At 25.4% G+C, this 27,860-nt stretch overlaps 4 protein-coding genes across 4 annotated transcripts; 2 read left to right on the top strand and 2 right to left on the bottom strand.

The window, feature by feature from the left end:
- Nucleotides 1-14,026: 14,026 nt before the first annotated feature.
- On the bottom strand, nt 14,027-15,120 carry K444DRAFT_711507 (protein serine/threonine phosphatase 2C; the record flags this gene model as incomplete). Its single annotated transcript, XM_024888249.1, has 2 exons — nt 14,027-14,096; nt 14,159-15,120. Coding segments are annotated over 2 exons (1,032 nt in total), but the record flags the coding sequence as incomplete, so codon positions are not given.
- A 542-nt stretch (nt 15,121-15,662) lies between these two features.
- Nucleotides 15,663-16,863, top strand: K444DRAFT_711506 (uncharacterized protein; the record flags this gene model as incomplete). Its single annotated transcript, XM_024888248.1, has 5 exons — nt 15,663-15,789; nt 15,826-15,955; nt 16,019-16,216; nt 16,277-16,515; nt 16,574-16,863. 5 exons carry the CDS (start codon nt 15,663-15,665, stop codon nt 16,861-16,863), a joined length of 984 nt encoding a protein of 327 aa, XP_024726568.1.
- Nucleotides 16,864-17,315: 452 nt separating this feature from the next.
- K444DRAFT_622313 (uncharacterized protein) lies at nt 17,316-17,975 on the top strand. The gene has a single exon (XM_024882075.1). The coding sequence runs from the start codon at nt 17,640-17,642 to the stop codon at nt 17,847-17,849; it is 210 nt and encodes a 69-aa protein (XP_024726567.1). The 5' UTR covers nt 17,316-17,639; the 3' UTR covers nt 17,850-17,975.
- A 1,270-nt stretch (nt 17,976-19,245) lies between these two features.
- Nucleotides 19,246-21,488, bottom strand: K444DRAFT_604560 (HET-domain-containing protein; the record flags this gene model as incomplete). The annotated part of the gene is made up of 2 exons (XM_024878818.1): nt 19,246-21,014; nt 21,071-21,488. 2 exons carry the CDS (start codon nt 21,486-21,488, stop codon nt 19,246-19,248), a joined length of 2,187 nt encoding a protein of 728 aa, XP_024726566.1.
- Between the last annotated feature and the right edge of the window lie 6,372 nt (nt 21,489-27,860).

Raw genomic sequence — 27,860 nt, 5'->3', positions numbered from 1 at the left:
TATACTCTCTATTATACTAAATTACTAAAAACCGGATTCCAAACAGATATTAGAGAGCCTAATCTATAGCTATAAAGTATTCTAGAGCAGGGTTTATTAAGAACTAGAAGAGTACTAAAGCGGCAAAAGCTATATCTGGCCTAATTATAATTATAGTATAAAGTAGTAATCTAATCTTCTCCTAATATACCTTGATTTAATATAGATAAGCTTAATTATTATACTTCCGAAAATTAATTCCAGGTAATAGAATACTAGGGCACTTCCTATTTACTACTCTGAACTTCTTAGTAATTTTCTTAATATAGATATTATAAGCTAGCTAGAGCTTTTTAGCCTTCCGATCTCTAATTATATAAATCCCTAGGAACTACTTTATATCCCGTATATTATAAAACTCGTAAACTATTTTAATTTAAATAATAATTAATTAAATATATGCTTTATTATCCTTATAATAGAGTACTTAAAAGTCATTTATATAGAAAATAATAAAGACCTTATAATCTATATCTATATAAATATAGGACTCTTTATTAAATCCAGAAAGTCTAATTCTTTTAAGAATATCTGTCTAGTATTTATACTATAAAGCAGGAGAGTCTTATAGCCTATATAAAGCTTAATCTACTTCTATTATATAGCCTGGTATCTTGAAACCGTCTGGTAGCTTATATACTATTATAGGCCTATTGAAATCTCTTTTTGTATTAATAAATGCATTTATAATATTAAATTATTTTATTTCCAGATTAAAATAAGCTATAATTATACTAGCTACTCGAAAAGACTTTACTATAAGTATAGTAATATATATAGATAAAAGTAATACCTTTTCTTAGAGATCTCTATAAACTACTAGCCTTAAGTAGTACCGAGTAATATATCTATTAGAATTGATTTTATATATAAATACCTATTTTAAAGAAATTAGAGATATACTTACTTTATTACTAGGAATAATTCTTTAGTAATTTCGAGCTTTAAAGTTATTAATCTCTAGTTTAGTATCCGATTTGAAATACTTCCTAGCTAGATACTTCTCTAGATTATTTTATATTTTTGGAGCCTTTAGAAGATTATTAATATGAATTTTTCTTATTATTATATTATCCGGAATACTTTATTCTGGATATGTTCTTAATTAAACTACTATTGCAATTACGGTATATATAGTCTTATAATTGAATCCCTTCTTATAATTCTCTAGCTAATTAGGCTAGAGAGACCCTAAAAGAGACTCTAAATAGTTAATCTAATTCGATTTATTTATTATTTATAGTAGTATACTTACTATAGTAATTATACTACTACTAGCTTTACCTGGATTTCTGTCCTAATTATTTCCCTTATATAAGTATATTTGGATTAGCTTATCTCTGGTTCTAATAATTGGCTTCTTTATCTATTTTCTCTTTGGTTTTACTATTTAATCTTCTATTTTAGCTAAGCTATTTGCTCTTTCTATAGAGAATTCTCTTATTTCTATTAAGCTATCCGCTCGTTCTATAGGTAAGCTTCCTACTTTACTTATAAAAGCTATTAGTAGACCTTATTACTGGTTCTAAGGAGATTCTTTCCCGCTTTTATTAGTTTAATATACTTCCCTAATAGTTCTGGTATATTCTATTATATCTCTCTCTATAATACTAAGCTTTCTTAAGAGCTTAGTATCTTTATTTTTACTACTTCTAGGCTCTGGTATACTTTCTGGCTCTAAAATACTTTATAGAATTATAAGTTCTATTCCTAGTAAGGCTATAGAACTCCCTACTCTCGAGTTATAACTAATTAATATACTTATAGGCTCTTCTAATTATTAGTTCATTTGCTTATTACTTTCTAATTTAGGCTCATTTTCTGTTTACTCTAATAAGCTATTATATTATAATCCCTTATTCTCAAAAATCGATTTAATATCCTGAATCTTATTCTCTAGAAATAGTTCTATTATATTCTTTATAATCTCTATACTATAGCCTTTAGTATATTTATAATTCTTTTTATAGAGAATATTCTTATTAAATATAATATTATATATAATAATTACTTTATTAAGTATAGGAACCCAGATTTTATAAATATTAGATATAATATATCTAACTAAATATCTAATATACCCGTATAATATAACTTTAAATACTTTCTTATTCTGTCCTACTTTATAGTCCTTGATTATTAGATATACCCTAGAACTATATATATAGATTTTATTCTAATTAGGCCTGAGATCGACTATTATTTAAGCTATAAGCTCTGGGTTATACTAACGGAAATAATTATAGAATCACGAATCGAGTACTTCGTTTAATATTCTCTAGTAGTTTATATATAAAGGGCTCCAATTATATAGGTAGATTGCGGCTATAGAGCTTTCCGGCTATAGCTTTTCAAGCAAATTAGCTATTAAATATATTATAATAGCCTTATTTATAATCTCCTGCTCTATTTACTTAGTATTACTATTCGGCTTATATATATATAAAGAAGAAAGCTCGATTTTAATACCTTCTTTCTTTGCCCAGATTTAATAGACTAATATTCCTTAGATTAGAATAACTACTTTCTCCTAATTATATTTAATATAAGTAATTAAAAGGTTATATTACTTATATATCTACTATTCAAAATCCCTAATTATATTAAATACTACTAAATTCCCTTTATTTTATAAAAGGTATCTAAAGAGCTTTTTACTAAATTCGTCCTTAATTATTAGAATCCAGCTTGAACTATTATAGCCATTTGGATAATCGAATAAATCCTATAAGATTCTCTAAAATAGTCGAGCAGATTTCCTTTTAGTTAACCTATACGAGATTACTTACCTAGTATATACCTGAGTATAAAATTTGTATATAATTCTTATTAGTCTATTAATTTTTATATTATATATATAATTAATAAGCTTTTATAGAGCTTTATAGGCTAAATACCTCGCTTTCATATACTATTTTTCTTCTAAATTACTTCTCGGCTTGAAATACTTCCTTAATCTCTTATATTAAGCTCTAATTAAATATTCAAATATTAGAAATATAAATATACTACTAGTACTAATAGGAATTTCAAACGGAATATTAAAGTAAATAGAAAGCGGCTTATATTTAAGGAAAACTAAATTAAATCTATAATTTAATTATATTAATACTATATTCTTTTTATAATCTCCTAATCTAATTATAAGATTATATCTATAATACCAAGCTTTCTTTTTTACTAGGCAAGCTTCGGAAACGATATTTATATAGAATTCTTTAATAACTATAATATTATAGAGAATTAGATCTTTAGTATATGGTCCTATAGGTCTATTAACTATGTTTTTAATTATATAAGTACTATATCTAATAATTAGAAGACTAGTTATTTCTACTTCTATATAATTATTAATTTTCGCCTTAATAAAAATACCAGAATTAATTAGATCCTTACTATTAACCAGATATATAGTACTATAGTTATCTAATAAGGTACTCTAAAAAAGCGGATATCTTAAGAAATCGAGTATTATATAGATTCCCTAACCTGGGCTCTGGATTATAAATATAGGATCTACTAGAATAGTATTAAAGTTCCTAGGAAATTGGATTCCTAATACTTTAGGCTTCTTTTTAGAACTAGTACCGGGTATTGGCTTCTCTATAGCTTATTTACTAGTGATTTTCATACTGTATTTCTCTTCTAGCTAAGGTTTCAGATTCTTCTAATACTCGGTCAAGATCTTTTCCCGGATTTTTCTAATCTGTTCCTTATTAGGCATAAATTTTATTTAAGTTTTACTTAATCTGGTAATCGTAATTTCTATAGTAGTATAGCTAAATAGGTTCTATTTATACTTATAGATTTTGGAACTCTTATAAGGGCATTTATAGTACTTATTCTTATCCGAATCGGGTTTGCCGTCTAATTCTTTACTAGTTTAATTCCCGAATATAATAAAGATTATAGGAGCTCCTAAGTACTTGGTATTCTGATTTTCCAAAATAATCTAATTAAATACCTGGCTATACTATTTAAATATAAAAATCGGAAGCCCTAATTCGTCTTTACTATACAGATTACTAAGCTATTCTATTACCCAGGTTAGTACGAGTTTCTGCTAGAGGGCTATTAAGAACTTAATTACTACTAGAATACCTTTAATTTCGGCGATTTTAAGAGCTCTGGCTCTATTAAATACCTTTTCCTAATTAGTAAACCAGTGCTTTGGGCTTACTTTTCCTTTATTTACTTATAGTAGAACCGAGCTATATACTCTCTAAATAGTAGTAATTTGTACTATATCTATAGAACTATATTTTATTAATAATATCTTAAGAACCTCGCAAATAGAGCTTTACTTACTTTCTTTAAATCCCAGAGTAGAGTTCGTAAGGATCTCTATATTAACCGTTTAATAGAGCTATTACCTAATTATATAATAGTATACTAGCTTATTTGTCTAGTCTAGTTTCTTGATCTTATAGTCCTATAAGAGTACCAAATAATAATCTCTAATATTCCCGAATATTATAGGCTATAAAAATACTGGTTTTAATTCTTTCTTAATTATAAGTCAAATATTTTTATCTCAATTTTCTATATTAACTTGGTATCTAGTATAGTAATTCTCTGTTTCTTTTAGTATAAGCTCATTAATTATAGGAGAAGGCCTGGGAGGAGCTACTATATTCGTTTTAATTACTTTATTATTAAATGAGTTAATCTTATTTCAGATACCCTTATTACTAGCTACTTTATAGAGAGTATTAAACTAGTCTGCCCAGGAACTATAGTTCTTTAGGATAATAATCTTTATCGTGGCTTCTAATATAATTATAATTGAGCTTTGGAAACTATAGGAACTATGGGAATAGTTTCTGTTAATTAGTTAGTAACGGAAATATAAACTGAAATATGATTTTTAAAGAAATAAATTAAATAAGCTCTTGAATACTCTCTGCGGTATATTAATCGGGAAGCTTATTAGCATAAAACCGGACTTATAACTAATATATATAAAGATTACAGAATAGGGAGTTATATTAGATAGTAAAAGAGTTTATTAAACTAGCTAGAAAAGAGCTTAAGTAAAGTATAAAGCTTCAGGAAGTGAGTATATAGATCCTAACTAAGCGGAGTAATTATACTAGCCCCAATTCAGTAATTCTTACTATAATATAACTAAAAATAATATATAAATTAATAATATAACTTTATTTCCAAATACTAAAATCTATTTCTAACTAAAATCTAACTTATATTATCTTAGTATAATTTTTCTTATTTTATTTCCTTTACTTCTTTTTCTTTTATAATTAGCCTCTATTTCTATTATTCCTATATATTATACTAATAACTATATTTTATAACTAACTCGTATTTAAGTTATTAGATATATTAGAAATTAATATAAGATATTAAGATTAATACTTATATATTCTTAATATTTTAGTCTTAGGCTTAAAATATTATAATAGCTCTTTTTTTCTCTAATTTACTAAGCTAATAATTCGCCTTATAGATATTTCTCAGAACTTTATAAAAGTATTACCTTAATTATAAAGTTTTTTTTTTCTTATATTACTTATTATAAAATATATAAAAAAGAAACTATAATAAGATAAAAACCTATATAAAGTATACTAGAGTATAAAACGTAACTTAATAGTAAAATAATAAATTAAAAGTATAAATAGTAAAGTATAAATAGTATATAGTATATAAAAACTTAATTAATTAAATATTTATAAAGAATTATTCTCTAAATTTATAGAAAAACTAGCTTTCTTATATAATTTCTATAAGTTATATATAAAAAGCCACGACTTTTATTATATAACCTAAATCTTAAAACTACTAAAATAATATAATTTTTAATAAGTATAGCCTATTATATTATAATACCTATTTCTAAAGCTTATATATTTTTATATATATTATTTAGTATTTTACTAGATATATATAAATACTAGTTCTAATTAGGAAATATAATCTCATATAAATACTAGCCTAATTAAGCTACTAAATTCACCTAAATACTTACTATTTATAATATATATAGGATTATATATAACTTAAGAGCATATAATAAACCTCGGATATTATAAATATTAGTTAGGGAAATTAGTAATTCTTTAACTTTATAACTAACTATTATTTATATTATAAATATTAGGCTTATAAATTATTAATTATATATATATTATTAAGGCCTCTTATTTAGAAAAGGCTTTTCTAAACCTTATAGAAGAAATAAAGATTAGTTTTATACTAAATTTAATATTATAGTTTTATAATATACTAATTTATTTTATTATTTTATTATTTACTAATAAATATTTTATAAGCTAATTTCTTTACTTTTAAAGAAAGTAGTTTAATAAGTAATTATATCTCGAAATATATAAAATATATAATTTTTTACTAAAGCTATTTCTATAAAAAAAGTTCACTAGATTAACTCTAATACGAGTAATAATAAAGGCTTATCTAATACTTTTAATAGGGCCCTTTAAAAGCCTCCGAGAGCTAGTAATAATAATAGAAATAATTCCGATAATAATTAAGATACCGAGATTAATACCCAAGTTATTATTACTTAAGCTATAAAATTAAAATTATATACTAATATTAAAATACTTTAATAAAAGCAAGAATTAGTAAATATAATTAACTAATATATCCTATAATTAAAGTAATATAAGAGTACTCTTAGAAATACCTTATAATTTACTATATCTTATAGAAACTCTATTTATAAATCTATTTTATCTTTCTTAGTAATTCTTATTAGAGAACTTCCTAAAATAAAATTAGAACTTATCTTTTTTCCTAATATAATAAGCTTTAAAAGTAATCTTAATACTATTTGTTAGGAATTACTATATAATATTCTAAAGATATATTTGAATTAAGAGAAGTTTCTTAAGATCCGAATATCTAACTTATATTATAGAAAGTCTTTTAAAAAATAGAGAATATTTATATTTTCCTAAAAAGCAGTTTTTAGGACCTAATCTTGAATTTATAATAGATACTTTTCTAGAATTAACTCTACTATAAGTATTCTTAGAAATAAATCTTATAATACTTAGGAAGTTATAATAAAGTAAAGCCTACTATTATATAAGATTTATTAGAAGTAATTTAAGGTCTATTTAGCTAATATACTTTAAATACCTCAAATCTATTAATAAGATACTTTTAAGGAGCTCCGAGATCTTTATTTAAAAAATAATAAAATAATTACTAAGTTATATACTCGAATAATTAGTCTTAAAGTTAATTAAAACCTATATTCTAAAAGAGACGGGATCCGGACTCTTAATACTACTTTATCTAATTATAAGACTTATTAGATACTTATATTTATTTTCTTAGGAAATAAGGTAATATCTATTTCTGAATAACTTAAAAAAGCTTAGAAAGTAGAATATATTACTTATTCTAAATTAAGGAAAATAAAAGCAGAGAAGTCTAGTAAAAGTAATTCTATTTCTAAGAACTCTAACTTAGTAAATTCTAATTTATAAGACTATTAAAAAAGAAAAAATAAGTTCCGAAAAATATATAAGAAATTCTTAAATAATATTTTGGCTTCTTTAAGGCCTTAATAAAATACTAGTTCCATTTTAGGTATAGTTTATTAAACTTATAAATAGAAAAAATATTTTTCAGGAAATATAAAGTGTTTTAAGTATACTAAATAGGCTTAGTAAAACCCTAATAAGGCCAAAACTATAGAAGAATTAAGGTATTTATAGAAGCAAATTAATATTATTACTATAAAGAAGTATTCTAAAGGAAATTCTTCTAAGAAATAAGGAAAAGAGAAAACTAAATCTTAAATATTAATAATTTTAGCTATAATAAAAAAGATATATTACTTTATATAACTATTTAAGTAAAATTAATATAGCTAGAAATAGGTACTTTAGAAATATATAATAGACTTAGTAATACTAGGTTAGACTATAACTTCCTTAATAATAATTGGGCTTAAAGCCAGGGCTTTATTATTTTAGCTAAATATAATTAAGAATTTATAATATTTTATAGAAATAAATTCAAGATTTATTAAGCCTATAATCTTAAGATATTTATTATAAATAATTATAATAAAACGTATTCTTTTAAGTTCCGGTTCTATAAATATAAAAATATTAGCTCTTATAGCCTTATTTTTAGTATAAAATTTTATAAAGTAACTTTTATATAATATATAAACTATATTAAGAAATAATAAATATATATACTTATATAACCTAATAATATTAAGATCCTAATACTAAAAGAATTTAGTAAGAAGCTTAACTAGTATCCTGAGCTAGTATCTCAAGTCTTATTCTTAACTAAAAGCAAATATAACTATTTTAAATAATAGGCTTTATATATTTATAATAATTACTAGGCCTTTACTTTATTATATAGTTCTAGTAATACTAAATAAAAGTTTTTAATATAGCAAATTAATATTCTCTAGAAAAAAGCTTTAGAAATATCTATTTATTTCCGGAATAATAAATATAAAAACTTCTTAAAGGTTTTTAATTCTAATAAAGCTTCGGAATTTCCTAATTTTAGTAATATTAAATACTCTATTAATATAAATAATATAGTCTCATATAGGCCTTTATATAATCTATTAGAAACCTAACTAGAAGTATTATATTTATATTTATAAAATATATTTTATAAATATTAGATAAGGCCTAGTAAAAGCCTAGTAAAAATACTTATTCTTTTTATTCCTAAGAAGAATAAAGGGCTATATCTTTATATTAATTATTATAGACTTAATTAAGTTATAATTAAGAATTAATATCTGCTTTCTTTTATTAATAAGACCCTTAACTAGCTCTGAAAAGCCAAGATCTTTATAAAATTAAATCTCAAAAATATATATTATTAGATAAGAATTTATAAAAAATACAAATAAAAAACGGCTTTTAGAACCTATTATAATTATTTTAAATATCTTATAATATCTTTTAAGCTAATTAATATACTAGTTATATTTTAAGTATATATTAATACTATATTTATAGGACTTCTAGATTATTTTATAATTATTTATTTAAATAATATTCTTATTTATTTCCGAAATAAAAATAAATATTATAATTATATTTACTAGATATTTACTAGGCTATATAAAAATAACTTATTTTATAAACTTAATAAATACGAGTTTAATATTAAGGAAATCGAATTTTTAGGCTTTTTTATTAGAATAGAAAATATTTATACGGATCTTAAATAGGTCTATAATATTATTAAATAACCAGAACTAGAATTATTCTATAATATTTAAGTATTTCTTAGATTTACTAATTTCTATTATAGGTTTATTTACTATTACTTTCCGGTAACTATAGGCTTAATAGATTTCTTAAAAGAAATAGAAAAGAGCCAGAAATCTAGTTTCTTTATATAAATAAATAAAGTAGCTAAAAGCTTTAAGACTTTAAAAAAAGCTTTTATTATTATACCTATTCTAGTCTATTTTAATCTTTCTAAAAAGATTTATATTAAAACTAATATATTAAAATTTATAATTACTAGTACTATTTTATAATAAGTTAATTCTAGTAATAGCCCGAAAAAATACTAGTATCTAGTAATATTCTAGTTCCGGAAACTTTCTAAAGCCAAATATAATTATAATACCTATAATAGGAAGCTACTTATAATTATTAAAGCCTTTAAGTATTAGTATTATTATCTTAAAAAGTCCAGGTTTATAATTAAGGTTATTATAGATTATAATAATCTCTAATACTTTATAGAAATAAAATATCTAGAAAGCTATTAAATATATTAGGTAATATATCTTATAATATATAATTTTAATATTATTTATTATAGAGGTACCTCAAACCTAGTAAATAGATCTAGTAAAAGACCTAATTATAAAAAAGGTTCTATTAATATAACTTAGCTTCTAATCTTTTAGAATAAGCTAAAGAAAGATTTTTATAGATATTTAAAGGGTTTTCTCTTTAGAATAAGTATTATTTAATACTTATTATATCTATAATAGCTAAGAAAAAATATTTACTATAAGACAAATAAATAAATTATTTTATAAATTCCTTAATTATAAAATTAGTTAAGAAATAAGATATAAAGAAATACCTTAAAAACTCTGCTATTATAATTAAGATAATAGGAGTATTTATAACTATATTACTTAATAGAACTAAAGATTTCTTAGTTTCTTAAGTTTTTAAATTAAATAATTATAAATACCTAATTCCTTATATATAAATATATATAGCTACTAAAAGAGCTATAGTACTAGCCTTTTTATCTAAATTCTTTCTAGATATTATTTAGGTAACTTAGAGAAATAATTCTTAATATTAGAATATTATAAAATAGAGGCTTAGTAAGAAAGATATTAAAAGAAAAGAAATCTAAAAAAATAATTTAGGCTTATTTAAATACTATTCTAGAATTATTATATTTAATAATTCTATTTTATATTAAAAATTATAAAGCTTTATTATAATAACTTAATAATAGGATACTATAGAATAAAGAAGACTTTTGAGCTTCTTAAAAAGTCTTAGTATTAGGAAAATATAAAAAGAGATATTTATAATTATTATTAAGAATATAATATTTACTAGAAAGTTAAAATAAAAAGGCATTTATTATATAGTTTATTTAGTAGTTTATTATAGCTTAAGAAATCCTAGAGTAAGATTTTTATAGATTTTATTATAGGTTTACTATTATATAAGAACCCGGTAAAAGATCCCGATTTTAATATAATTCTTATAGTTATTAACTAGTACTCTAAAATAATAAAATAAATTATATATTATAAGACTATTAATTCTCTAAAGCTTACTAAAATTATATAGAAATATATTTTCTTGATTTTTAGCTTTTCTAATAGAATTATTTATAATTAAAAAATAGTATTTACTAGCTAGTTCTAGTCTATTTTCTGTTTCTATTTAATATATAAATAGTATTTGAATATAACTTATTATTCTTAAATAAATAATTAAATAAAAAGATAAAACCAGGCCCTAGAATATTACCTGAGATATTATTATAATACCTAAAAAAAATAACTAGTTTAAGAAGTTATTTTTTATGGAATTTATATATAATAACTTAAAATATTAGGTTTTATAAAATATTATTTTTAATTTCTATAGAATCCTGAGAATAGAATTATAGAAAAAATACTAGTTATATATATAAGGCTAGAAACCCTTAAAGCAAGATAGAGAAAGCTTAAGAATTTATAATATTATATATAAAATAACTAGAAAACCTATTATAATAAATAGTAATTAGCTAAATATTACTTTAAAAAAGCCTAAATAATATTATTAATAAAGAATATTAAACTTAAGGTAAAGAAGCTTAAGCTAAAATTTATAGATCTATTTAGAATCCTTAAATATATTAGTAATTTAGTATATAAGTTAGAACTACTAAATATATATACTTATTTATATCTAACTTTTTATATTTCTTTTCTTAAAAAAGAATTAGAAGCTATATTTATATTTTTTTAGAGAACTTCCGGAATTAGTAAATAATAATAAAGAATAAGAATAAGAAATAGAAGCTATTATTAATTACTAATAAGATAATAAAAGCAAGAAATAATAATATTTAATTAAATAAAAAGCTTAGCCTAAAAACTATAATACCTAGTTACTTATTTTCTCTAATCTTAAAAATTTCAAGGAATTTCTGAAATTATATAACTAAAACTATAATTTAAAATCCGAAATTATTTTTTAATAATCTCTTAAGATTAAAAAGAATTCTAAACTATTAAGAAAAAGGCTATTTAAAAGAAAAAGAGAACCTAAATAGCTAAGAAAAGATCCGGAATAATAATAGAAATACTTTTTTTTTAGAGTTTTTTTACTTATAAAAGTTTTCTAGGGTTTTATTAAAACTTATAAGAATTATATTTAAATTATTAGAAAAAGATTTATTATAAATAGATTAGCTATAAGTATTTTAAATAAATAAACTCTAATTTCTATAAATTCCTAATTCCTAAAATAAAAATACTAAATACTAGCCCTATTTAAGACTTAGTAAAAAATTGGCTAATATTTTTTAAAATCTGCTTATTTCTTAATAAGATATAATTATATTATAATAATATTAGTATTAAGAATATTAAAAGAAGTAAATAAGGAATTTATAATAATTATATATATTATATAAAAGGCCCAAACTTCTAAAATCAGGTCCTAAATAGCTATAAATATTATATTATTAGTACTTGAAATACTAGTAATAGATTACTTAGTAATTTCGGTAATAAGCTTAGTAATAAAGTTAATATCTTAAAAATAAATATTATAATATTTTTTTAAGAAATTAGTAAATACCTAAGTATATTAGAAAAAACTTATTTTTAGGATACTAATTCAAATAATATTATTATTTGCCTTATTAAGATAAGAAAAAGAATTCCGAAGCTTATTAGTATTCTTTTAGTCTTTAAAAACCTAATTAATAATATTATTCTTATTAATATAATATTATTTAGAATATATTTTAAGAAATTTCTTAAAAGTTATAATAGTATCTTTTTAGAACTAGTAAGCCTTTAATAAGTAATAAGAAATCTGAAATTATATTAGCTTTAATAAATATTAAAGCTAAAGAACTTACTAATATATAAAACTCAGAACTCTTATTATAATAATTATAATTCTTCTTACTAGATACTATAATATATAAAACAAAGAAATTAATAAATAAATACTTGAAATATTTCAAGTATTTACTAGTAATAGGAAAAAAGGCTATAAGATTACCTTTATACTTATTATTATATAAATAAATAATAAAGCCAGAAAAAGATATTATAAAATTAATTAAAAATAATTAAAGAAAACTTAGAAAAAGGTAAAAGAAGAAATTAGAAAATAATAATAGAAAAAGTTATATATATAATTATTAGAAAAAAAGAGAATATATAGTAATATAAAAAGGTTCTTTTATAGAGATAAAGAACTACCTGAATTAACTACTAGTTTTTATACTAGTTCTAATCGGAAATTAATATAACTAATTAATATATATTTCCAGGAACCTATAAATAATCTCTAGGACCTTAGAAATATTTATATGGGTTTCTTATATAAATATTTATTAAATTCTTTCTATAGCTATTTAGATTATTCTAATACGAGATCTAATATATAATATTAATTTTATAGGATAGTGCCTTAGTATTTTAGATTAAGCTAATTAGAATACTCAGATTTCAAACGAAATCGCGATTACTAGCTAGCCCCTATATCTGGAGTATAATTACTCTTCCTTCTTACTTATTTAGCCCTAATCTAATTAAATGATTTTTATATTTATTATCTAGATTATATTAGTAAACCTACCTTCTAAGATATTAGAAGTTTACCTCAATTAAATAAATAATTAATTAAATATTTACTAGAATAGATTAATAAATTTTGGGAATAAGATCCTAGAAAAGAGGTATAGTTATAATATATATAGGATTATATATAACTTAAGGGCATATAATAAACCTCGGATATTACAGGTATTAGTTAGGGAAATTAGTAATTCTTTAACTTTATAACTAACTACTATTTATATTATAAGTATTAGGCTTATAAATTATTAATTATATATATATTATTAGGGCCTTCTATTTAGAGAGGGCTTTCCTGAATCTTATAGGAAGAACAGAGATTAGTTCTATACTGAATTTAATACTATAGTTTTATAATATACTAATTTATTCTATTATCTTATTACCTACTAATAAATACCTTATATTATTAATATATATATTATAATATAATTATATCTTTTATTATTTATATTATTTATTAAAATTAAAAAAAAATTATATAATAACTTTTTTATATTTTAAAGAATTAATTTTTTATAAATTCAAGTTAATTTAGAAATACAAGCGGCTTATTCTTTATTTCTTAATAATAAGTTATTATTATTATTATTATTATTATTATAAACTAGTTTAAACAAACCTCTTCCCAAACTTCATATAATAATAATATTATAACTTTGCTATAAAAGGACTAATCTTATTATCCCCAAAGAAGATTACTATAACTATAAAGTCATCCCTAAAGCAGGAACAGGTAGTTAGTCGATATTAGAGACCGGGGTGGACTGGGTCATTATGTACCTGAATCGACGGTTATTAGGCGGTGGCATTGCGATTAGACTGCTCATCAAGTCTTCGTTGCGCCCGCCCAATGCATTACGAACAAGATGTGTTGCAATATTGTCGTCTTCCACGACGAATCGGTCATCCTTACGATCGATTTGCCATTGCCGAACCCGTAAAAGGTTAGCTTTCCGTGAGGTTTCAAGTGCTGTTGGGGTTACGGACAGTTTCTGCGCCGACCAGGAAGAACCTCCCGTCGATTCAATTTGCTTCGGTCTTCCATTGGCTCTGTTCTTCTGCAACCAGAGTCCCACGGGTCCGACCACCTCCTCGTTACTCAAACATTCCCACAGTGAGTCAGAGGCCATAACCACAAAGTCGCCTTTAGTTGGCTCGATCTGGGTCGAGGTGATCTCGGGCTCAGCGGTAACGTATGGTGGTGTTAGGAGGCGGTTGGAGGGATTACGGGCGTTGTACTTTTCTCGCAGTCCCAAAGATACCTCACGCGGATACTTGTATTCCGCGTCGCCAAAGACACGGGTGGGCTGCAGATTTCCCAGAACCCGTCCATCGGAAATGACGGACTCCTCGTTGGGGTGGGTAGCATTGATACGGGTAACTTCGTCAGGATTATCACCGGCTTGGTCGACCGACAATGGTACTAAAGTCCAGAGTCCAGTCTTTTCGTCTCGTCTGCCCAGGACGGCTCGAGAATCTCCCGTGCATGCGACGCGAAGAATGCTGGTGCTGTTGTCGTAGAAGGCGAGCAATGCGCATGAACCGGCTATGGCTGGTGCCAGAAGTTGAGCCGCGAGAGACTTTGAGCGGGCTTTCAAGATGCGGTCCTTGGCTCCAAAGGTGATGTCATAGTCGAGTTTGGTAAAAGCAATTTTAATGGCGGAGTCGATGTCTTCTGGGTGCGACGCTTGGTAGACGGACAGTAGGTGGGAGTATACATAGTTACCTAGCTGTGGCTTCAGGGCAAGGGCTCAAGAGGCGAGCTTTCATCGTGGCGTGTTGACCAGCTGCCGCAAGTTCTTATTATGCCATGTTGGGGCCGTAATCGGGGTGTCTTGGAAGTGGAATGCTGAAGACGGCAGCCGAGACACCATTTTTGGCGTTGATGGGTCAACACTTCTACTCGTATCTTCGTACTTGAATACATTTCCTCAAAGCTTACATTTCTTGGAGATTCTATCATTTTCGAAATGGCTCAGTCCAATATATTGCTTCTTGGAGATAACGGATACCGGGAAGGTACACCTCGACTCAAAGGAAAACGACACTGCGGGGGGTTTGAGACAGTTATTGGAGCTCTGGCTATCACGATTTTTTTCAGCTTGTTGCTCTTCATTTCCTCATGGGCAAATGATACAGTTCCCTCTCTACCAAAGGTCACCGCAAGCGATGATATGAAGCTTCAGATAATTATTCCATCTTTCGTGGGTTCTTTTCATTTTCCTTATTCATTCCGGCATCCGCTGACAAGAGTGAGAGTCCTCACTTCCCTCTGCTACTCGACATGCTTCACTCTATGGCATGTTTGGTTTCCGATATCGAGACAATCGACGTTGCGATAATTCTGAGCTCCACAAACGAAGTCAATGAACTCAGGAAACTACTCGATGACTCTTCAGTCACGAAGAACTGTGCGTCCGACTACCTCAATTATAATACGTCCCTAGCGACACATCTTAGGAACCCACCAAGAATCACTTTGCACAACCTCTACGATATCGCTCCGCCAAGCATACAGAATATCACAAACCCGGAAGACACGACAGATCTGCTTAGATTTAAGAAATACAAATATTAGTCTGTGAAGAAACTTGCCGCTGCTGCATACTTCAACTACAATTATGCTATATTGCTTGATAGCGAAGGCTTTGTATTGAGGCCGGTAGCATTTAAAGAGATGGTACAGCAGTGGGCTTCAGGGCCTGTGATCTGGTACGAAACGTGGCCGGTGGATTCCCCACTTCGAAGTGATTGGATAGTGGCTATCAATGAGGCTTGTGCACATACGCTTGGCCGCACAATGGAGAACTTTGGCGTGAGCATGACCTTTTGGGAAGGGTGAGCAGATTCAGTTATGCTAGCAGAAAGATGAAAGCGATCTGACAATGTCATCTGTAGCTATACCTGGATTCTTGAGAAGGAGATCGTCATGGATATGGTCAATAGCCCATCTAGGCTAGAACCGGGCGTCGAGTTCTGGATACGACTCCTGAACGCGCCTAGCGATATATTCGAAAGCTGTCTTTTCAAAATCCACATTGCCGGCAGGAAGCAGGAGCAGTCATCAAGCACTTCTGCACTCTATACCAAGTATAAAGTGCAGAACATGAAAGATGCACTACTTGATTTTGGCCTGGGTATTGCTCACCTCTCCCTAGATGGCCAGTGGATTATTGATAACAAACCCTATAATAGAAGCAGCATATAACCGACTTCCTGCCAAGGCGGATGTGATATACGAATGGTTCTTCTATATGCTCCAGGAAGAGCGCCTACAAGATTTGCTTATAGAATTCCTGAGGCAACACAAAGACTTCTTCGTACACTTCAAACCAGAGTTCATCGATCTAGTGGATAGGAACATTCTGGAAAGTTTTCTGAGAAAAGCGCCACTTGCAATGACGGTGTGTGGAGCCAACACATTGCCTGTTGATGTTATACCGAGTGCACAGTTGAAAGGTGCATGGAACATGACTTATATGTAATTTGTTAGTGCTTATTCTTTAGTTTCATATTGAAATAGAAGTACCATGCCTTTTGCAAGAATTCGTGGCAAAATGTAGTTGACTTGCTTGGATTTCTTGCTCTTCTCCCCTGATTGGTTTCAGTGGTCAGGGGTCATCGCGAGATCGCAGCGCAATGCAGCTTGTTGCAATGTTTTGGAGGTTGACGACTTGATTTCTCAGCTCACGCGGGGTAAGCACTCTACATCCAGTATATAAACTACCGTGTACCAGCGTACACCTAGTTCCAACAGTTGTGGTGGGTAACCAAAAATCAACCAACAAACATCTCGACAACACAATCAACAATTCTTGACGCAGAATGGGATTTGCCACACACGCTCTTACGCTAAATATTACTCTGATATTGTAAGTATATCCGAATGTATCTTGGCCCTGCTAAGTTAATGCTTAGGGTTCTCATGGGGTAGGAGTTCAAATTTTTCTATCTATATCGCCGATAACTAGCTATATATTGAAGGTCTCTTGCAGACAGACAGGGTGATATCCTCCCGCAATTCTATCGATACTTCCAGGCTTTCACTACTACTAGCCATGACTAAGAATTGAACCGTCAACGCCCGTCTGAAGGCTCCGGTAGCGCCCGCGGACAGAATAGTCACCGCTCCATATACAGCCCACATCCCATCCGTGGGGGTACTATCCAGCACCACCTGCAAATCCGTCTACTACCCGCCCGAGAGTCAGTCGAAGAAAGCTCCGTCCTCGATCATCTGACAGAGAAGTTGGCTTTTCGAATGATCCGGATACCAGCGTCCACCGATACCCCGGCCCTAGAATCCACCATCCTAACCCGCCTTCTCATCCCGCGGGGTCTCCCCAAGGCAGCATCCTCCAGTTACGGCTGGACCATAGGGATTGCCTCCAGGAGTTCCACGAGACAGGAGATCCGTCTTTTCTACGGCGGCACGTCCTCCATGAGGTTGAGCGAGGTGACCATCCCCTGAAATCTACCCTCGGCGGGGTCAGTGTTCCAGCTTCTCTCCACCCCTCTCCTAGGTGAGCTCCCTTCCCGCGAATGTCCCCCCCAATGCGCTTCGTCGCCATCCCAACATTCTCCCGATACGATCCCTCGGTTGGGGATTCTCTATCCATCTGCCTGCGGCTCACCGGATACACGATTAAACATGATCTCGGAGCGGAAGTACATTTATCCTAAAGCGCTAGACTTCTCTTAGATTATCGCCTGAGTGCCTGAGGTAACCGAAGCCCCGCAACAAAACACGTCGCTCTAGCAATATTTCAAAATCTCAATAATTAAATAACTACAAATTCTTTTAACTTCATTTTTAAAATATAGAGACTATAGATATAATCGAGTAAATTAAAATAATAAGAATAATCTTCTTATAACTAAAAAGTTATTATTATTATATTAATTTTTTATAAAATTATAAGTTTTTAATATAGTTTTATAATAAATAGATAAAATATTATATAATTATTTAAACTGTGCTTTATTTAATAATATTAGTTATAATATATAAAGAGTTTTTAATAAAAAGCATTATTTATTATTAAAATTTAAGTTTAAATTAAAAAAAATTAAATTTTTATTATTTATAAATAAACTTATTAACTATTTTATAAATATTATATATTGAAAAGTAATTTATAACTATACTTTTTATTAAAAAAGCCTTTATATATAATTCTTTAATCTTTTAAAATTTCTATTATTTACTATAATATAAAATTTAATAAGATTTTAAGTTATTTATAAATATATATAATATCTTTATTATTTTAAGTTTATATTATATATAAAATCTTATTATTAACTATTTTTTAAATAATATTTACATTATAGCTTTATTTAATAATTATATTTTTTAATATATAAATTCTTTTAATTATTATTAATTATTAAAAGGATTTATAAGATTAATATTAATATTTTAATATATATAAGACTATATTATATAACTAAGTTAAGAAAAACTAATAACTTTATATATATATTTATATATTTATTAATTTAAAACTCCTAAATTAAGTATTTTTTAATTTTCAATTCTTAAATCTCTAAATTATAGTTATCTTTTAAAAGTTAAAATTATATAAAATATTAATGTATCTTTTTAGACTATAATAATATTAGAATACTTTTATAATTTTTATATTTTATAATATTATATAATATAAAATTTTAAAAGAATTATTGAAAGCTTATTATATTATAAAATAATAAGTATTCTTATTAAATATTATAAAAAGTAAGTTTCCCCTGCCTCAGTTCCTTCCGCGGCAGTGATTGCTGGCGAAAGCGAATGCTTCCACCAAGATGTTGAAAAGGGAAGCTCAGAAGCCAAAACTCAGCGCAGAACACGCCGATCCAATGCCCTAGACGAGCGTGATAGCCCTCTTCTTCCACTTAGCCTTGATAACCTCATCGTATGCGTTATTCTCCAGCAGGGTTCCACGATACATATCAGCGCCAACAGCATCTTCATCCGGCACTGGAGACTTTCTCAAACCCAATTGCGCAATGCGACGATAAGCGCCACCCTGACCTGTCGACTCTACCAACAAGAGATCGATACCCGGAACAAGGCTCCCTGGCGCCTTTTCCCAACGTACAAGTTCCACTGCCCCAAATTCCTGTTTTGGACAAGGTGAATGTTTCTGAAAATGCTCATAAACCATGCTGTCAACCACGCGCATGTTCGTGTACACCAGCTCTTGGAAAGCAGAGCCAGTGACTGATTTCGGCGTCTCATTGTGGAACTCATGCTCTGTCGAATACACGGGAGGTAGATGTTCGATCTTCCCAAATCGAGTTTGCAGCACTAGTTCTCCTCCACTGACTTGTCCAAACGGGTCAGCACCTTTAGGAAACGTCGGCAAGCTGACAATCTTGGTTACACTGTGAGCAGATACTTGAAGAGCCTCCCGTGTCTGCCAGCTATTGCTCATACTTGACTGCTTTCCCAGAATGCTTGTCCAACTCCACGAAGGTGCGAGATATTCCGAAGGCCGAGCGAGGTCGAAGCGAGTTGACGAATCAGCTGGATATCTTGGTGACCTGTTCCACGTCAAAGTGCTCAAGATATCTTTTTTCCAAAGTCCAGCACAGTATTCATCTTTCAGAAGGTGCTGGAACACCCTGGCGAGACCTGGCAAAGCCGGCAAAGCATCGAAATCTTTCGTGAGAGAACGGCACATGAACTGCTCGGCGATATCATTCCATTTGTCGTACGGATCTGCAACGGCATACGACTTCCACCATTTCTCTGGCTTGCTGGATCGCAGCGTGAGCTTCTCAAGAAGCGAGTGGGGTTTGATATCCTCTGTGTTCTGGATTCGAATGAGATTTTGAATGAATCCCTTCGAACGATAGTCCTCAGTTGCTTGAGTGATTCTCCCGCCCTCATCATCTTGGAAGCATGGACATTCCCAGATCATCTGCTGCGCACCATATGAGACAGTCCGTGGTGACAACAAACCTTCCTGCAACGCCCATCCGCGGGTCATGAGAGGACTTGACGACAGTGCATGATCCCATAATTCGGAACCAGGACGCAAATGCACCTTGTGTGTTCGCGAATGGGTCGAGTCCCTCCATTCCAACGTAGCGCGCTCACCGGATATTCGCTGCGAGAAAAAACCACTGCGCGTTGAAGGCGAATTTGCAGCTACAACAGTGAGGATGGCACCGCTGTAGACATCTCGCATCTTGGCAGCTTCTCTTGCCCAGTCTTCTGCAGAGTCTTGCTTGATGCACAACGCATCGATCCAAACATATTTGATTCCAAGAGACCGAGTGATGATCACAGCATCTCGAAGAGTAGCAGGAAAGTCATCCAGTGGGATGCCGCTCTGCAGGTCATGCATTGTTCCGTCATTGAACACAAACTCCGAATCTCCTCCCCAACAGTAGCTGAGCGCAATCCAAGGTTCAATCTTGCCGTTGCTTGTCACAAGCCTCGGATTGGAGTTCTCACCACCGACATCGATGACTCGAGTAGGCAACGGACTTGCATGCTCAGATAGCGGGCTGCACTCTTTGTGCTCATGGAAGCATGTTTGAAGCCATTCTTCAGCTACCGATATACATGCCTTGGATGCTGAATCTGAATACACGGCTCTGCCTAAGAGAGATCGTCCCTCGGCTGGGACATCATCTGTGAGAAATTAGTCTGTGAGCTCAGGACAGAATTGATGTAACACCTGCCTCGACCTGCGAATGCTTCGAAAGAGCATAGTGTTCGACTGCTGCCTGTTGGGGATTGTTGTGTGAGCGTAACATACGGGAAGCCCTGTCTAGATATTGTCCAGCTACTGCATCCGATATACAGTTGCCCTGGGAAGTATTTCTCAAGAAATTCTTCGGTGATATTGTCCTTGTTCAAAGTCTTCACCCAGGTACTCCAAAACAGACTGCACAATTGACAGCCTTGGTCTCCAAATCTTTTGAGTGCGACAATCCCCTCGCGATGCTTGTAGAAATCTGGCATCGGCGCACGATAATCGTTCGAATCAACCAAGTTCCGATCTGTGTTGCCTGTGGCATCGGGCTTTTGCGCTGCGGATTGGCAGAGGAGCTGCCGAATGTCGAATTCTTGACATAGATTGCAGAGATCCATTGTGCTATTGATGAACTCGAGATGTGGTGCTGTAGAGCTCCAGTTGATACGGCCACTTGTAAATAGAGGAAGTGGGAAAGGAGTCGCACGAAGACGAAACGTCGGTGCTTCTGGCAAAGCAAGGATCAGAAATCAAACGCCACAGACTAGAAGGGCAAATATCATATTAGAGTTAGGATTTTTGACAAGTTTTTAATAAGAAAGGCCTATATAGAGAATTTCGGCTAATAAGCTTAGAGATAGTTATTATAATTTAAGTGAATTTATCTTATTAAAATTCCTTATCTCTTATATTTACCTTTCTCTTACTTTTATTATTTCTTTAATTAATTTTATTATTATTTTAATTAATTATAATTAAAGTTCTAATTAAATAAAACAGAATTTAAATATATATTAAATATTCTTTTCTTAGTAATAAGCCTAGCCTAAGTTTAAATTATTATTTACTTATTTTAATTTTTAAATATTATATAATAATTTATTAGTTATAAATTTTTAGGGCTTTATTTATTTTATAAATTAATACTTTGCTTCTATAAGAATATAAATAAGATATAAGCTATATTTTTTTCTATTATAGTTTGTTTTACTTTTAAATTATACTTTTATAAAAAGAAATTTAAGAAAGTTTTTTTTTAGATCTAAATAAATATTATAAAAAGACATTTATTTAGACTTCTAATTTTATAGCTAGTTAAAATTATAAATATAAGACTAACTAATAAATCTTAGCTATATTATTAAATATTTTATTAATAGCTTATTAATAAACTTAATTAATAAGAAAGTTATTAGTATTCTTATTAAAGTTTTTATTAATAATTTTAGCTAATAAAATTATTATTAATATATTATTAAATACCTAAAGTAATAAATATTATATTATAGAATTAGTATTATAGTAAATATTATATTATAAAGTTTATTTTTTTCTATTTTTTACTATTTTACTTTTTATTTATTAATTTCTTCTTAAATAAACTATTATTATTAAGAGTATAGCCTATAGGCTAGTTCTTTTTCTCTTTGCTCTTATTTTTAAATCTCTTATTATTAAGGCAGGGCTATTCTAGTAAGACTTTAAATTATTATTTTTGAATAAGTTTAGTAATTTTATTTTTTATAGTTTTTTTTATAAATATTTTCTTTTTACTTTTTTTTAGTTTTAGTAGTAATATAAATATATTATTACTAGCCTTTAATATTATATATTAAAGGCTAATACGATTTTTAAAGCTAGTTAAATTAGACTAGATTTGGGAATATTTCTTGCCTATTTATATTAAAAACTATTTTTGAATTTCTTCTATTTTAATATTATTAAAAGTAAATAATAAGTAATTATAAATTAGAGGAACTTTAATATTATTTTCTTTTAGATTATATTTTTCTTAAATAATCTTAACTAATAGCTTTATATTATTAAATAATATAATTATAAGCAGAATTATATTTATATTAGTTCGGATTATTTTTTCGTAATATATAACTATCTTTATTAGACTTAGCTTCTTTATTTTAGAAATAGTTTTTAGAGTTTTTAGTAATATAATTATAAGAATATCTTAGTTATTATTAATAAAGATATTAATTTTATGCTTTTTTCTAGAGTTTTTATTATTAATATTCTTATCTATATTATTATATTTGTTTTTCTCGGGATTTTTAAAAGAAATAGAATATAGCTTTTATTTATAAATTTTTTTAGGTAATTTACTAGAATAATATTTAATTAGAATAAGAATATTATTATTATTATTATTATTTTATTATATATTAGCTTAATTACCTTAAGAATAAATTTATATATTTTCTTAATATATATTATAAAAGTATTTTATTTTTTTAGGTATTTATTTAGTAATATCTAAATTCTTAAATAGTTTTCGGAATTACTAATAATATTAAAGAAATTCTTAAAGTTCTTATTAATAGAAGTATTATTTTTCTCTAGCTTCTTATATACTTAGTAATATACTAGTTATAATAATAGAATACCTTTAGTTAGTATAGGAAATACTATAGTAATAATAATAGTAAGTTATATAATATTTTTCTATATAATAATATAATAATTATAATAACTACTATAGTTATATATATTTTATATTATTTAATATTAAGGAAATACTTTTTTAGTTATAAGAAAAATAAATATTCTAGTTTATACTAATATATAATTATAGAAATATAATAATACTTCTTATATATATATTTAATAATAATAATTATTATTTAGTATTTATTATTAGCTAATTATATTTCTTTATAAGAATTATTTCTAATTACTTTTTATAATCTATTACTAGTTCTAATATATTATTAAGAATCTTTATTAGCTATTAGTTATTATATTTATTTCTTTATCTTATATATTTTACTAAATACTTAATATAATTTTGTCTATTATATTTTATTATTCTTTTATTTATAATATATTCAAGCTCCTAATTTTACTAGTTCTTATTATTATTCTAAATATTTTTTACTAGTTCTTTTTCTTAGATTAATTCTCGTTTATATAAGTTTTTATTTCTTAGTATAAGTTCGAAATAAATAATAGAAATTATAAGATATATCTTTTATTATTAAGAGAATTCTAATTTATATACTAATTTTTTAATCTAATAAAATATTTTAAAAGATTCTATTTATTATTTTATTAGTTTTCTATTTAAGTAACCCGGAAAATAATATTTTTTATATAATTTCAGGTAAATAAAATCTCTAATATCTATTATAATTAGCTTATATTTTATATTATAGTATTATTTAATAATATTATTAATAAAGTTTATAATAATTTATATATTATATTATTATAATTTCCGAATTATATTAAGTAATTTATTCTTAATATTACTTATTAGAAGAAATAAGTTTATAATTAAATAAAAGCTTCTAATAAACTCGTTTAATAATATTTGAATTATAGCTATTTAGGTATTATTTAGGGCTAATTAAAAGGAAATAATTTCTATAAACTAAAATTAGTCTAAATAAAAAAATATATATATATTATAAACTAATTTCTATAATCTAGTTTTTTTTAGAAGTATTATTTATTTATAAATATTATATTATTAATATAAGAAGTTTTATTTTTAAGTAATAAAATATATCTTTTTAGAAATTAGAAATAAATTTATAATTTCTATTAGAAATTATTTCTTATAAAATACCCTAATTAAATAATAGCTAAAGAATTATATAAATTATAGCCTAGTTTTTAGCTAAATATATATTATATTCTAGAATAAATAATATTTTCTTATTTATTTTATAAGATTATATTATTATATAATTAAAAAAGTTATATTTATTAATTTTCTATAAGCTAATTACTAGAATTATTAGTAATACTATTATAAAATCTATAATAATAATATAATATAAAACTAAGATTATTTTAATTAGTTATAATTTATTATATAAATATTTCCTAAATATTTAATTAAGTAAATATATAAGATAATAAAAAATATATTCTTTAAATTATTTTTTAAGCTAAGAAATATAGAATTTATTTAGTTTATAAAATATTCTTTCTATATTAAAATAGAAATAATTATAGGCTATACTAATTACTTTATTAGTAATTATATTAGAAATATATAAATAAAGGCAAGTACTAATAATATAATATAAAAATTTATTTTTAATATAAAATATTATATTATTTTTCTTTACTTATTTCGGGAAAGAATATTTTTCTAGAATATTTAGGAATTAAAATATATATATAAACTTTAGGTTAATTCATAATTCTTTAATTAATTTTATTTTAAAATTAGAATATATAATAGTTTCTATTATAAATAAAATATATTCTAGTTTATTATTTACTAAGATATTTTATTATTCTATAGTTTTTAATTATAAGAATATATCCAGAATAATATTTAGCCTATTTAAGTAATATCTAATATCTAAATTAAATTAAGATAAGTAAATAAAGATATATACTAGTCTTATATTTGCTTTAGAAATATTAGAAGTATTTAAATTTATTTATTTATATATATCTTTTATTAATATATAATTAGTAAAAATAATAACGAAATAATTATTAAATTAGATTATTAAATAGAGCTTCTAATAGGCCTATACTAGTCCTATAACTTCTAGTTTAGTAATATAATAATATTTTTTTATAATATTTAGTAACTTATTTATAAATATTACTAGTTATATATATTTAGCTAATAGCATAGTAATTATTTCTATTAATTAAATACCTAATATAAAATAGAAAACTATAATTATAAAGCCTTATTTTATTAAAATATCTAGATTAAGAAATAAGATCTTTTCTAGAAAAAAGTATATTAGGAATCTTGGCTTTATTAATATTTCTTAAAAAGCTTTAAAGGCTTTTTCTTTTATAAATATAAATATATAAATAATTTTAATAATATAGCTATAATACTTTTTTTTCTATTTTAAATAATATTATTTTTTATTATTATATTAGTTTAATAACCTAAATATAGCTTAGTAAATATAATTATAGCTATTTAGTTATATTAATATATATCTCTAATATTTTTAAGATTATTAGGAACTTAATATTCTTAAATACTATAATTTTATTCTCGGTTATTAATATATTTAGAATATTAATAAAATAACTAAGTAATTTTATTAAGATATATTTAATAAATAACTTTTTTATAAAAAGAAAAAATTAAAGTTTAAAAAATAATTAAAGAATAATTTCTAAATAATAAATATATTATTTTATTATATTTAAGAAAATAATATTATTATTAATAAAGTTTTATATAAAATAAATATATATTTATAGCTATTTATTTATAAAGTATTATATATATTAGATTAAGTTATAGAAACTTATTAAAATAATATTTAATTATTCTAGTTCTTTATAGCTAATTATTATAAAGTAATTATAATACTTTTTAGTAATAAAGAATTAATAAAAGAATTATAAGCTATTTATAATAAATATAGTCTTTTTTCCTCGAAATATATTAATAAAATCGGATTATAGAAATATAAGATAAGTATTTGGGATTATAAGCTTATTTATAACTTATAAATTAATAACTAGATATTTCTTAATAATAATAAATACTAGTATTATAAAAGAAATTAGTTCTATAATATATTTTATTTTATTTATTTCTTATAAATTATTAAAAATATAATTAATAATAGCTTTATATTTAATATTAATAAGAAATTTCTTTTATATAATTTATTTATTTTATTAGCTTTTTATAAATAATATTTTTATATAATCTTCTTATAATATATTAATAGAGCTATAATTTAACTAATACTTTTAGTAATAACTAATAAGATTATATAATACTATTATTATATTAGAGTTAATATTATAAATATAAATATTATTTTTATATATAATTTTAGGAATATTTTTTAGCTTATTAATATTAAAGTTATATTATTATTATTTCTAGAATAGCTTCTTATTATTACTAGAATTATTAAAAAACTTCTTTATTTAATATTTTATATATCTATTATATAAAATATTTATTTTTCTATATTTTTTAATTTCTCGAGTTTTATATCCGGGAATATTATTTTTATTATATTAAAGTTATTAGCTATATTTATAAAGTTTATATAATTAAGAATAGTATTTTATATTTCTATATAATAATTTTTAAAAAAGTATATTTTATTTACTAGAACTAGTTTATAATTAGTAGAAATAAATATTATAAAATATAATAATATAATAACTTTTTATATTACTAATATATTATAATTAATTCTGGAAAAATAATTAATTATTATAATATTTATAATAAGATTTTTATATATTTTAATAATAAGTAGTAAGTTTTAGTAATTAATAATAAATAATATTTATTAAAAAAACTTTATACTAAATAATATACCGGATTCCAGCTAAGTTATTATCTAGACTATAATAAAGATCTTATTAAGTTATTTATTTTTATCTAGCTTACTTATAATATATATAGGAAAAATTATATATTTTATTAATATAAACTTATTTATAATATTCTTAAAAAACATTTTTTATAAGTTATTATATATTATTTCTATATGGCCTTTTAACTAGTTCTCTCTAATAACTAGTCGAATATAGCTAGTATTAATATAGTATAACTTTTCTATTTAATTTAATAAGAATTAGATTAATAGTTTTATATAAATATATATAATATAATTATTTTTATTATTATATTTATATAACTTTATTTTAATAATATTAAAGCTTTTTAGAATTAGTAAAATCTTTATTATTTATTTATTATAAGTATTAGTAAAAATATATTTAAATATTTTTATTTAAGATAAGAAGATTTCTTTATACTTTTTATAAATATATAAATTAATTATATTAGT

This window comes from Hyaloscypha bicolor (genome assembly GCF_002865645.1).
Source record: "Hyaloscypha bicolor E unplaced genomic scaffold K444scaffold_189, whole genome shotgun sequence".
Taxonomy (NCBI): Eukaryota; Fungi; Ascomycota; class Leotiomycetes; order Helotiales; family Hyaloscyphaceae; genus Hyaloscypha; species Hyaloscypha bicolor.
Note: the sequence above shows the minus strand (reverse complement) of the source record. Positions and strands in the feature narration are given on the sequence as shown.